A 13,511-nucleotide genomic window follows, 5' to 3' on the forward strand; every position below is an offset into this window, starting at 1 on the left:
TTACAGGTATTACTATCGCTTTATGTCCCAAGATGTGTAACTCATCTCTGGAAAATGTTCTTTGACTGAAGCAAGTATTAACTTCTGCGAGGAGTAAAGAATTAATGCCTACAGATACAGTGGCCCCAAGGAATTATGGTCCTGCGAGACCCTGGGGCACCAGCTGCTTGGAGGCGCGCCATCATAAACATCATAATAAATAAAACTCTCTCACACACACATACACACACACGTTTGTTTCTGTGAATTGTGGGGACTTTCCAAAGACTTCTATTACATTTAAACTGACCAAACTATTTTTATACCTCCTAACCCTAAACCTACCCCTTACAGAAAACTTGTTTGCATTGTTACACTTTCAGATAAACATCATTTACTATTTTTGATATTTTTTTAAATGTCAAAAATTTCAGGTTTTACTATCCTTGTGGGGATATTGGTCCCCACAATGTAGCATGAATAAGGTATACACACACACACCCCTTGGGATGGGTGTTAGCATTTTATTTTTAAATTGATTGTTTATTTTAACCATTTTTTTAAGTGCTGGCTCGCTGGTTGCTATATCACATTTACATTTGCAGTGCCTTGTTGCAGGCTGCAGGCATCTCGACTTGACGCCCCTGGAGGCAATAATCCATACATGAGTTACACAAACTGACAAAAACTTACATTTCAGTGTAAGTGTTTTTAAATATTAAATACAGTACAAGAACAGCAGTCCTGTAATATTGAATTTAGAAAACGTCTCAGTATGCTTCTGCATTCTCTACTGGTATTTAAAATTCTACTGCTACAAAAGGAATATAGTAGAGCTAATGGCAAGCTTGACTGCTGATGCTATTTAAAATGTACCAGCTACTTAACATCCACTCTGGCCTTTTCTATTTTACAGACTTATTCAATCGAGATGAGTTTATGAGCATATATATATATATATATACAGTATATATGTATGTGTGTGTGTCCGTGCATGTTAATTTTTGTGGAAGCTCAGCATGGGGTTCTTTGAAGTCTTGTTAAAGCACTTTAATGAGGCTGGAAAGATATGAGTGGCAATTATGTTCGTCCTCTTACACCCTCTTGCATATAGAGATGTACAAACACAATAAGATCAGAGAGATACAACCGTCTTTTTTCTCCAAAGCAGAAAAATCCACTTTCTTTCTGTGAACTGAACATTTTGGCTGCCTATTATATTTTTACAGTTGTTATCTTTCACAGTCACACACTCTTCATTGTGCCATTGTTTATCTTTGGTAATCTGGCCGTTGCAGCTCAGTGGCTGGTGTAATGTGCTGGTAATCTGCAGGTTGTGAGTTTGTGTTCCAGAAAATTCTGCACTGCCCTTGAGCAAGCCACTTAACTCAATTTACAGCCTAGCTGTTGCTATCAGATAGATGTTACACTCATGTTTGCTTAAACACACCATGGTCATAGAAATTGAAATGTGCAGGGTAATTGTTAAATGTTTTATCTTTATATTGCAGATAAATATCTGGGGAACAGGTTGCTAAGTTACGGACGAACCCTTAGTGTGTCATTTACGGCTGAGCTGGAAGAACTCTTGCCCAGAAGTGTGACCGTGATGCTGGAGGGCTCTGGAATATCAGTTACTGCTGATGTGTACTCACAACAGGAGACTTATTCCTCATTGGAGAAGACGCCCATCAACACTTTCACTCTCAGGTGTGTGTGAGTGAGCATATCATTTCCGACTGTTTGCTAACATGTGGGCAGATAGTGAATAAATTGCGAAATAAGGCACATGGGTAAAAAGGATTCAAAGATCAGATTTGGCTTGAACATTTTAAACTTAAACGGCTTGGTTAACACACAATAGACAAAGCAACAGTGATCACTTAATAAAAACAGTTACTCACACTTGTGTGGTTCAACATTACTGACGCATCCAATATAGTCGACACATCTTTTAGTTTCAAAATTGTGCCTTGTTTGTAAATGAATCCACCATAAAATGAAGTAAACAAAGGACAAAGTTCTTACTGATGCAGTCTGGAACTTCATTGAAAATTAAGTTTATCAAAAAGTTTGTTGTTTGGTATTGTTTTGCATAGACCTGCATTTGCCGCTCTTGTCCTTTACCTACTACATGGGAAAAAAGACAAACAAAAAAATAAAACAAGCAATGCTCTTTAAGGAGATTTTTGCAGACTGCTAGGTTCACATAATGTTAAAATTCAATAAGAATACTGTTGCTAATGAGGATGTTCATTGAATTTCAGATTAAATATATAACCTGTGATGAAAATATGTCATTTTTCATAGGATTGGGCTTTCTAAAATATAAATTGTAGAAAAACAATTTTCTACAGTAGTTTAAAAATATATTGTAGTTGTTCTCATGAAAGTGCTAGAGTTTTTTATTACATTTAGTCATTTAGCAGATAAATTGTTTCTTGCAGTACTGCTAAAAAAGCTGGTTATTACACCAATTACTACACCATTCACACCTCTATATATAGTAGTAACAATTTTTTTTTTTTTTAAGCATCTTAATACCAGGTGGAAACAGACCAGTGTTTTCTAAGGAAGGTATTTCAGTTTCCATGGCAGACTGAAACATTTGCCCACTGGGAACACATGGCTTATCAAGTGTTTTTTTTTTTTTTTTTTATAGATCTTTTATATAATTATAAATGTGTGAACAAGAATAAGAAAAAAACAGAAAACAAGAATCAGAAAACAATTGTGTTTTCAGTCATGACATCTGTGTGTGTGCAATAATACTTCAAAATATTTTATTTGGAAGTGTTTTCTGCTAACCTGAAGCTTTTCTGTTCATGGAGGCTTTTTACATTTGCATTTGTTGTTTTGACAGGCACTTTCCTACCAGAGTGACAAGAAAATTCATATATTTTGTAACTCACTCATACCTTATTCCATTGGCTTAAATTGACTAGACCTACTGTGCCTTAATGAAGAGCCTCAATTTTGCGTAAATAAAGTCAGAGGAACACTGTTTTCTTTTGAAAAACCCTACTGTAGTTATTATAGCAGACACAGTCACATGTTTCTAACCATTATCTCTGTTTCTGGTTTCCAGGTTAACAGAGAAGAGCATTAATCCATCTATTGCCCAATTTGAGTTTCTCCGAATGCTTTACAATCTAACTGCACTACATATCAGCAATGCAGGAGGCCAGAACTGTAAGTCATGGTTTCTTTATGTATGTGTGTTGCGCAACTGTATGAGGAAAAGACATGCACTGAAATTAGACAGAAATGCAGTCTTCAAAGACTAAAAGAAATTGATAAAATAGCAAGGGAATGTTCAATTCGATACTTGGCAGTATGGACTGTACTGTAATCAGCCATCGATTAGTGTCAAGTCTAGTGGAGCCTGTAACTTTGGTCTTGCCCTTCAGTTCGTTCCTGGCCTGTGATTGTGTTTAGTGTTTGCCTTTCATTGTGGCATGATTTCTGTACTCACTGAGATATATACAGTGATGTGCCACTATATTTACCAGTTGGCAATTGTCATATACTGGAATACAATACAGCTGAATGGATTATAGGTGTGTATGTTTCCCATTCTGGCATGAATTCAGTAGTTAATTTATTTAATTGTAAATTACTGTATGTTGTTTTTCCTTTAATAGATTTTTTTAACATAAAAAAATAATATAATAAAGATTTAGCTTTTATTCTGGAAAGTGGATTCAACTTATGTAGCTAACCAAAAGCAATATCGTAAGTGTATTGAACAAAAATACAATGGAACTTATTTTAATCATTGATGCTGTCTACACTGGATGTCGCGCGGCATGCGATGACAAATCCACGAGCATAAACAATATCTGCAAAGTTTCAGCGCTGAAAGTTCAATGCAAACAGAGATATAATCTTTTAAAATTATGTCAGTTCAGTGCCTACAAAAAAAGCTTGTTGGGACTACAACAAGCTTCTTCCCGGGTTTGTGACATCACAAACCCAGAAATTTCAATAAGGGGGCGAAGTCATGTTGCACTGCAATATAGAGAAGAGGAAGAGTTGTTGCCATGCCATCAAAACTAGAGCTCCAAGTTCAACAAGTTTCAAAATCAATGTTCTAAAGCAGCGGTTCATAATACTGTCCCCCTGTCACATTCTGCTCTGCATATCTCTCTCTCTCTCTCTCTCTGTCTCTCTCTCTCTGTCTCTCTCTCTCTCTCTCTCTCTCTCTCTCTCTCTCCCTCTCATTCAGCTCATCAGCTCAGCCCCAACAATGACCTGTTCCAATTATACACTTTATGTGTATAGACGGACAGATATTTTTCACATAGTTACGAGAAGTGTTAAACATGGACACACGCTGTCCATGTTAACCAGGATAAAACAATATATTAGAAACTAACATAAGCAGTAGCATTTATAAATAACAGTGTATCTAAAAGTATGAGACAACAACAAACAAAAAAACATAACTTTCTGAAATGTCCTGTAAGAGCCGTGCTTGCACACGTTCTGAGTGATCCTCTTCACTAATGTTCTATGGGTCTCAATCTAGTTCAAACTGATAAGCGATATTGATGATGTCATTGTTTACAATACAACCGGAGCATATTCTGAGGTGAGGGGCGTGACGTTTCTGTGCTGCACTAGGAGGTTTAGCGAATCACAACACTCTAGGCCAGCTAACCAATCTGAGCTCATTGCATATTTGTGAGGGAGGGGCATCATAAAATCAGGAGCATCAGAGCATTTATCAGAGAAGAGACAGTGCGGTGTAGAATAAGTGTAAATTATGTGAAGAAAAAAAATGCAAAAAAAAACATTTTTTACAAATAATTAACATGTTAGACTGCACCCCATAAACAGTCAACCACCCCTTTAAGTAAATAAATAAATGTTATTATAAATCTTTTATTTTCTCTTTTAGTTTACATAGGTAAATATATATATATATATAATTTTAACAGGTAGATAATGAAACGCAATGGGAAAAACAAATGATTATTTTTTATTTATTATCGATAATAATAATTATATATATTTTTGCAATAATAATAACAAATCTCTATTTCAATATAGTGCCTAGCTTTTCAAGGCACTTTACATATGTACATACATACATATACAAATATCACACAAAAAAGGAAGACAGATATAATAAATGAGTTAGATATTTTAAAGTTTATTTTCAGGGCAGACCATAACAGATGGCGGTATACACACATAGAGCAATTAATACAACATTCTCCTCTGTATTTAGCACAGACAGCTTAAAATAAATAAATAAATAAAAAAAAACATCTCAAGACCAGGTGAAAACAGGGTTATATTATAGACAGTCTGTATGAATTGTTTAAAACTGGTTTTGCTTTGTGTTTTCGGAGGAAGGTAATTCAGTTTCCATGGCAGACTGAAACGTTTGCACCGAGACCACATGGCTTACGATCAAGTATTTTTCCATTATTATAAATGTGTGAACAACATGAATAAACATCAGAAAACAATTGTGGTTTCAGTCATGACATCCGTGTGTGTGTCTGGCATCAACATATGGCAATTTTACTTGGCAGTGTTTTCTGCTAACCAGAAGCTTTTTCTTTTCGTAGATGCTTTTAACACTTGCATTTATTGTACATCTTCATTCAGGAGATAGTAAGGAGCTTTAACAAAAAGACAAAATGCCTGTAAGAGGAGCCTAAACTCTGAGCATCCCTGCCAAGCTGCACTTACAAATACTGTACATGAAGCTACGTGGGAGTATATATCTTCTCTCACACACACTTTGTCTCTCGTCTGTATTCTTCGTCAAAGGAAGAAAACTACATCTTACCAAAGAGCATAATTATTTCTCTACCACGTCTTGCACTGACAGGTTCTTTCATTGGTTCTTGGAAACTGCTGCACTGAAATTTGTGCATATGTTTGAACCGCTCTCCTCTTCTGCTACAATGTGCACATGATAATCAGTTTGTCTGTATACGGCCGCACACACACAAATGCCGGTATCTCTCAAAAGCACATGCAATCATTAGTTTTCCCGGCCATGTCCTGATATGAAAGGTGAGAAGTTGAGACGATAGGACACAGAGACCCTGGAGGAAGAGAGAGTTGAGGTGAGAGAGAAATTTGATCTGTGTACAGTCTCCCTCTATCACTATTTATGAGGCAGTATGGATCCCTGAGAGAAACAAAGACCCACTCACCTTCACCATGTTCCACCTCTCCCCACTCAGCCCTTATTGATTAATTCATTCCTTGTTCATTTATTCATATGGTGATCAAAGTTTCTATCTGCTTGCACCCAGTGGTCCTGATGTCTGTCTGTGTGTAAGCAAAGGTGAGAGAAAGGCAGTGGGGAGCTTTAGCAGGCAGGCTAGCTAAGCTACATCGTGAGGGCAATTATAAGTGGGACGGGACACAGTGATTTCACATTCAGTGTAGATTCGTGGTGGAATGCTCCTTCCAAATCCATCAGAACTGCTGAATCCTGCTGAAAAAAAACAAAACTGTTTGAATAGGCACTTGACTTTTCTTAGTCAGCACATGATGTTTCCTACTCTAAAAAAACCTTGTTTTTCTGTCACACAGCATCTTACATTTATTTACTGTTATGCCATTTCTTTCCACCCCATTTATTGATTGATTATATATGTATGTGTGTATGCATGTATGTATGTATGTATTTTAAAAGACTCAACAAAAATGTGTATTTTTATTATTTATATATTTATTGTATAATTAGTAGTAGGTTGCACAATTGTTGTACGTGATACATCTTTTCTTGTTTACAGACACCTCCCAGCTCTCCAGGGTAAGCCTTGAATCTGCAGTCCGGACAAACTACAATATGGTTCCACATGCTTCATGGGTGGAGGAGTGTAGTTGTCCCAGAGGATTCACTGGGCAGTTCTGTGAACACTGTGCTCCTGGATTCACCAGGGAAACCCCTAATGGTGGACCCCTCTCCCCTTGTGTACCTTGCAACTGCAATCAACATGGGACCTGCCATCCTGAGACAGGTTGGGAGTGTGTTTGTTTGTTGGTTTGTTTGCATGCAGTCTCAACTTTTTAATGCAGGGTGTCATCCGGTGATGCAACATATACTGTTTCCCCACCATAGTAATGTTTATTTTTCCATATAGATACAGTGATCTTCAAAATTTTGGGATACACCCATGCATCTCTGATAGTTAATCATGCAAGTGTCAGATGTGGCTTTGTCTTTGGGCTCTTTTGAAAGGCCAGCAGCATCTCAGCATCTTCTCTAGACTACTGCAAATAAAGCTGGTGTTTAGCGTGTGCTGTTCAATGTAGCTTCCAGCTAAGCATCAGTGAGGGGTCTCTTTCTCAAACTGCAGACTCTTATGTGCTCCTAATTTTGTTGTGAATCTGGGCTGTCTACTTCTTTCCCATGTGCTGGTTAGATACTGCTTGCTTTGTTCTTTTGTTCTTGTGTACAGAATAGCCTTCATCTCTCAAAAGAACAATAGAAAGACTGGAAGAATGTGTTTGTGTTGGGCCATTTATGAAAACTGAAATTTCAAAAGTGACATTGTACATTGACTTGAAAGAAATGCAAGTATATTCACTTCTTTAACAACTGAAATAGACTTGGTACTACCATTTCCACAGTTCATTAGGCAGCACAACCATTTTCAACTGTGCTAATAAAAAGAAAAGTCTCTTGAATACCAAATCAGCACATTAGAAGGATTTCTTAAGGATTATATAGCACATGGTTTTCTTAGTAGAATGGCGTAATGGCTGCTGAAATGTGCTTTGCAATCAGAGCATATTATAATATATTTTTAAAAGCAATTCATTCCAGGGATGACAAAGCTGAATTTGCAGCTGCCATTACTCCATTTTTTTGTGTAAAATGATTAGAATCATCTAAATGTTTATTTGGTTTTCCGGAAACATTTCATATTATTATCAATGTTGTGTTGTGGTGCTTAATATTTAATACCTTTTAAAGATTTTTTTATGAATAGTGGGCTGAAATGAACAGCATTTATTTGAAATAGAAATCTCTTGTTTATAATTACATTCTAAAAGTCTTTCCTGCAGTTTAATGCATGTTGGTAAAGGTCTTTCCAACAATCAATCAATCCAGAAGAAAAAAAAAACTTACCCCAGACTTTTGAGTGGTATATATCATTTTAGAATTACTGTAGAATTATTTTAAATGGTAATTATTTTAAACTGTATATACTTTTTTGAATCTATTTTTACTAATTAAGAGCTACACTGCAGAACAGAAGGATGAATTTCTTTCAGACAATGTCTTCGCCTAAAAGTACAGTTCCTATTTCTTCTAGATTAAAAGAAGCCACTATCCAAAGCCCATTTGCTCTTTTATCTAAAAGATAGAAGTTCTATTTCTACAGCTGCCATATTGAATGCTTCAGTTTCTCAATTTGTCTATGGTCTGCTTATACTCTTTCTGACTGTAGGCTTCCAAATACGTTTTTATACCTCCAACACAATCACTCAAATGTTCCTCTTCTTGTTCCTGTCATTTACTGAGCTGCTTTTCCTTGTTCCACTCTCACTTTTTCATTCCTCCTCTTGTTCTTTCCGTGACCCCATTAGCAGCTAGAATGGCAGGCTGTCTTTCTGTACAAGGTTGATAGAGTTCACACTCGTTCCTCTCTCCTCTATTAGACCGGCGAGCCAGCCAGGGGCTAATTAATTGTAATGTCGATTGCACGACAAAGAGTGTTTGTTTGTGTTTGTCTGTTTTCAGCGATGACTCCTGGCATGGATTTGAGCGTTCATCCTCCTCTCTTTCTCTCTTGCCCACTCTGACTGTTTCTCTTTCACACTGATGAGTAATTTCACTCTTTTAATATGCGGCAAATTAAACCTCCATCATTTTTATTATGAGCGTAATGTGTAATTAGTTTGGTACAAGTCTTTAACATTACAAATTAATGTCAGACATGACTTTATCTACCACTCGGGGTAGGCAAAAGGACAAACGAGAGCAAACGATTCGCATGTCTGCGAGAAAGAGGGAGGGAATTGAAGGAAGGAGGAAAGAGGGAATCAAAGCAAAAGAAGCTCAAGATCGAACGAATGTATGCACAGGAAATCTTCACCTCCCCGGAGAAAAGGAGGAGCCCGCTCCTTTTATTTATTTATGAACCTGTTTAACTTCAAAGCAGATTTCGCCTAAGTCACAGCGGGTGCTGTTCATTGCCATTTAGCTGCTTAAATATTTTCCAGGTTCGTAAATAGAACTAGGCCTGCAAGGTCCCTGCTGAAAACCAGCACGCTTTTCATTAGCATATGCATACGTCACTCTTCATTTTTCTCCACACCAAAAACCAAAGTGTGTTTTAATCTCGTTTCGCATTCGTAAGCGTAATTATATTTTGTTAGTCCTTTGATGAGCATTAATTCAATCTCATTTCCACTTCAGGAAGGGTCTGTGCACTGATGGGCCACACCCCTTTGATTTATCATTTCCGAACAACAGGGTGTTTCTCCCGGTAATGTAATATGCTTGTAATTGGGTGTTAATTGGTTATTAGTCTTGTCACTCAGCACAGGTGTTGTTTGTTTGGTCAGAGATAAGAGAGGAGGGAAGCTCACCTCTCCTAGCTGGATCCAGTATTGCTTCGTAATTGTGATTTATTTCAAGTCTGCCTGTGCGTGTCATTTCTATTTTCTTGCGAGCAATACAACAGATTGAAAAAAAGTTAATATTTGCAGTGGAAAAAATGGAACGGTGGCACAGAGATGTGCTGGAGGGCTAATGAAGTCAAGCATATGTTATCCGGATGCACATATATTTTGCGAGCGTGCGTGCGTGTGTGTTTTCTGGTCTCTTTCTTGAGTACTTCTCCCAAGCATGTTAATTTAAGGGTCCCCATCCATAAAATTAGGCTGAGAAGGCTTGTATTTGTCTTGGAAGAATCAGGGAAAGACTAGAGAGAGATGCAGAAGAAGAGGAGTTTGCTGCGGATGTGGGTTTTCATATAAATGTATTTACATTAACTGCTACATTCACAGAAAGTGCGAGAGCATTCATATCTCACCTTGCGCCGTTGTGTCATTTTCATTCTCTCTTCCTCTCACTTTCTTTCTCTCTTCACCCTTTGCAAAAGAGATGTGCATTCGATTTGTATCAGTAAATATAGCAAAAACAATGAATAATTTTATAGCGGATAACAGCACATAAAAAAAAAAAAAAAAACATTAATCTGCTTAGTATGTTTGTCTGTAATATTTACTTAATTAAAACCAGCAAATAAAGAAGAAAACAGCACGAGCTTGCCTAAAGAGAACTAAATGGTCACCCCAGACTTAAATATATTCTCACATTCTTGTATTACATGAGGTCCTATATTCACATAGGTTTTAAAATGTGTTTTATAAGGGTGACTCATACATTTAAAAGGCTGTTTTTTTTCTGTTTGTTCTATTCTGATTTTTCTCTCTGTTGCTATCATCATCATTGTTCCTACAGTGAAGCCGGCCTTATAAAGGATATGAAAAAGATAATGAAAGGAGTAGGGAAAATACATGGAAGATTTTTTGTAGTGAGAAAAGACATCTGTCTGTCTTTGTCATAAATGATCGGCTGTCTAATTTTCAGAGTTGTGAGAACATATCTTCAATTCAAAGACTGAATGAAAAGACTCAGCTTTCAATCTTTTAGAATTGAGCATCCGTGAGTAAAATCATTCTGAAGCTTTTGATGTCCGTTTGCCAGTACACCTTGTGCATGGTACACAATACATTAATTATTTATTTATTAAAAATTAATTTCATTTTTTTTCTAGACTGCTACATATTCCTTCGTTTTTCAGGCTCACCAAAGCTGCGTACATTTGTTTAAAAATACAGAAATGTAATTAAAATAGCTGTCTTTTATTTGAATATATTTGAAAATGTAATTTATTCCTGTATTGGCAAAGCCAAATTTTCAGAGGTCATTATTACAGACTCATCACATGAACCCTCAGAAATTATTCTAATATGCTAATTTACTGCTCAAGAAACATGCCTTATTATAGAAGAATAAAATAATTTATTTGAAGAAGAAATTCAAAAGTTCGACAACAGTCTTTTGAACAAAATTCTATAGTTAAACAAAGCATAAATAAAGATACCTACAAACTCTTAAATAAATATTTTGGCTGTAATTGAGTCCAAAGATTTATTCTATCTGATGCCAGTGCAACATAAAAAGTGTTTGGCTAACCATCTGGAGCCTCATAAATGAAAATGCTACAGTCTAATTAGCTATTTAATGTAGACCAACCTGTAATTAATATTCTAACAAGCGAAACCTTCTTATGACGGATGTAGTCTGGCAGCTAGCGGAGGTCAAGAGCGCCCTTTTCCAAAGGACAGCTGCAGGGATGGGTCCTTTTCAAGCCTCTGTTTTTGGAAAGAGAGGGATGTCTTTATTTTACTCTCATTCTTTCACCCCTCTCGAAGAGTCAGGAAGAGCTCATGTGGAGGTGCTGACATTTAGCCACGCTAAAGCAGTGAATAATTCAAAAAGAGGAAAGGTACAAATGTCAGGCACTAGGAATAAACTTGCCTGAAGAGATGCAAGATTTCAAGTAAAGACATTGATATGATAATCCCAGCAGACCTCTGCTTCGTCCTGTTTTGCATAGCACAGATGAGTCTGTGAATATGTAGAATTCTGATTTGAATGCAAAATGAACCTGGCCTCTTTTGTGACCATTAGTTGGACAGCATGTAAAATTAACTTGATTAATCTTGATTGTTTAACCATTAAATATAAATCAAACTCTGTGAGAGAATGTTGATCTAATATCACAGTCAGTCGTCAAGCAGTTTGAGGGAATAAGGAGACTTTTGTTTCAGAATGCAAATGAACGCAACTTCCACGCCAGCAGCTTTTGATCTGCACACAGGGAAGTGGTTGTTTCTGGGTGTGTGTGTGTGTGTGTGTGGCACCTGCCAGTCAATAGCTGCCACATCTGTCTCATATTATCCTAAGGGCAACTTTAACATCCGCCGAGGCCGACACACAGATGGTAGCCAGCATTTCTTTTACACTCAAACAGAATTAAATGTAACCTCTCTCACCTTCCCATTCTCCTTTCTGTCTGTCTCTTCATACCTTTGTGACCAGGTGTAACTGGCTATTCATGCTGAAAAACATCCTGAGATTAATCATTTCAGCTGGATTGCACTCATTCTCATCAGCGGCTGCAATGCTGACAGAAATGTCATCCATCATCTTCAAGCCTTCAGTTATGATTCAAATGAATCTGGTCCAAATTTTCTATGTCACCTGTTGCTTTTGGATTGCAACATCACTGGGGCAGTGAAGTGAAATAAAACAGGTCACCGACAAAATATGTAATGTTGTCTCACATCATGACCTTGATTCAGTGTTTGAGAACCCATACATTTTGTTCACTCAAAAAAAAAAAAAAAAAAGTAATTTCTAACCCTCATGTGCTCTCTTACATAAAAAGACATAATCCTTTCCACATAGTTACAATAAATGGAGAATAAAGCTTTCAAATTACAAAAAGCCCCTGAAAATGTGGTCCATGTGGCTTCTGTACTCTATTCTGTCTTCTGACGCCATAAAAAGACCCAAATTTGCTTTGTTTTGTTGTACTTTAAGGTCCAAATGTTTTTGCTCTGCATTATGTGGTGTTGCAGTCCTCTGTTTTGTTGTGCAAGAGAGTGGTATTGATCTTCGTGAGAGTTGAGGATTGTCTCAGTGAAGTGATATATGGGGCGGTGGTTCTTTCGGTACGATTTTTAGAGTTAAATTTGTTTCCTCCAGGCCAGACCGACACAGACACATATGTCTGTGCATACACCATGTTTCCAGACCTCCCAGAGACTGAAAATAAAATGCCTCCTAAATTGAATTCAGCAGAACAAATAAACAGAGGAAGAGGACCACGGCCGAATCCAGCTGCTTATAAAATCAGACAAACAACAAAAAAACAAAACAGACGCCCCTACAGTCTTTTCTTAAAAGACTCCAGACTTCTTTATGAACTATAGGTGCTTTTCATTTGAAGTTATCACATTGATCTCTCTCTGTCCATCTGTCTGTTCCTCTCAATCTCTTGCTTGCTTTCTCTTTCTTTCTCTACCTCCGATTTGGAACGCTGGTCAAAACCTTCGAAATCCCAAAGTCTTCCAGACTAGAGATAGTAAGTACACTGTAAAAAGTTTAACTATTATTTACTCAATTTTTTTGGTGAAACATTTTTACACTCAAAAAAATTGAGTAAATTTTAAAGCTGTGAAATCAATGAAATGTACTGTTTAAATTGAGTAATTGTAAGTAAAAAAATTAAGTAAATCTGAATAACTGAATAACTTTATATGAGAAATAAAATTAATTAGATATAATCAAAATTATAAAACACCACAACTGTAATTCTATGTAAAATAAACAAAAAATATTGAGTAGATATAATTGAAATATTGGATGAAATTTAACCAAACAAATGTGCTATGTTTACTACATGTAAAAGTGAATTTAACTTAATATTGGACTATAAATGATCAAAATGTTGCATTCACTTTTTTTT

At 36.6% G+C, this 13,511-nt stretch overlaps 1 protein-coding gene across 1 annotated transcript in view; it reads left to right on the forward strand.

The window, feature by feature from the left end:
* Positions 1-13,511, forward strand: part of lamc3 (laminin, gamma 3) — a 70,552-nt gene that overhangs the window by 38,023 nt on the left and 19,018 nt on the right. Inside the window, exons 10-12 of the mRNA XM_026211936.1 lie at positions 1,491-1,689; positions 3,068-3,171; positions 6,747-6,974. Coding sequence (XP_026067721.1) covers positions 1,491-1,689; positions 3,068-3,171; positions 6,747-6,974 — 531 coding nt within the window. The remainder of the gene's footprint in view (positions 1-1,490; positions 1,690-3,067; positions 3,172-6,746; positions 6,975-13,511) is intronic.

The sequence above is a fragment of the Carassius auratus genome, chromosome 30 (assembly GCF_003368295.1).
Source record: "Carassius auratus strain Wakin chromosome 30, ASM336829v1, whole genome shotgun sequence".
Taxonomy (NCBI): Eukaryota; Metazoa; Chordata; class Actinopteri; order Cypriniformes; family Cyprinidae; genus Carassius; species Carassius auratus.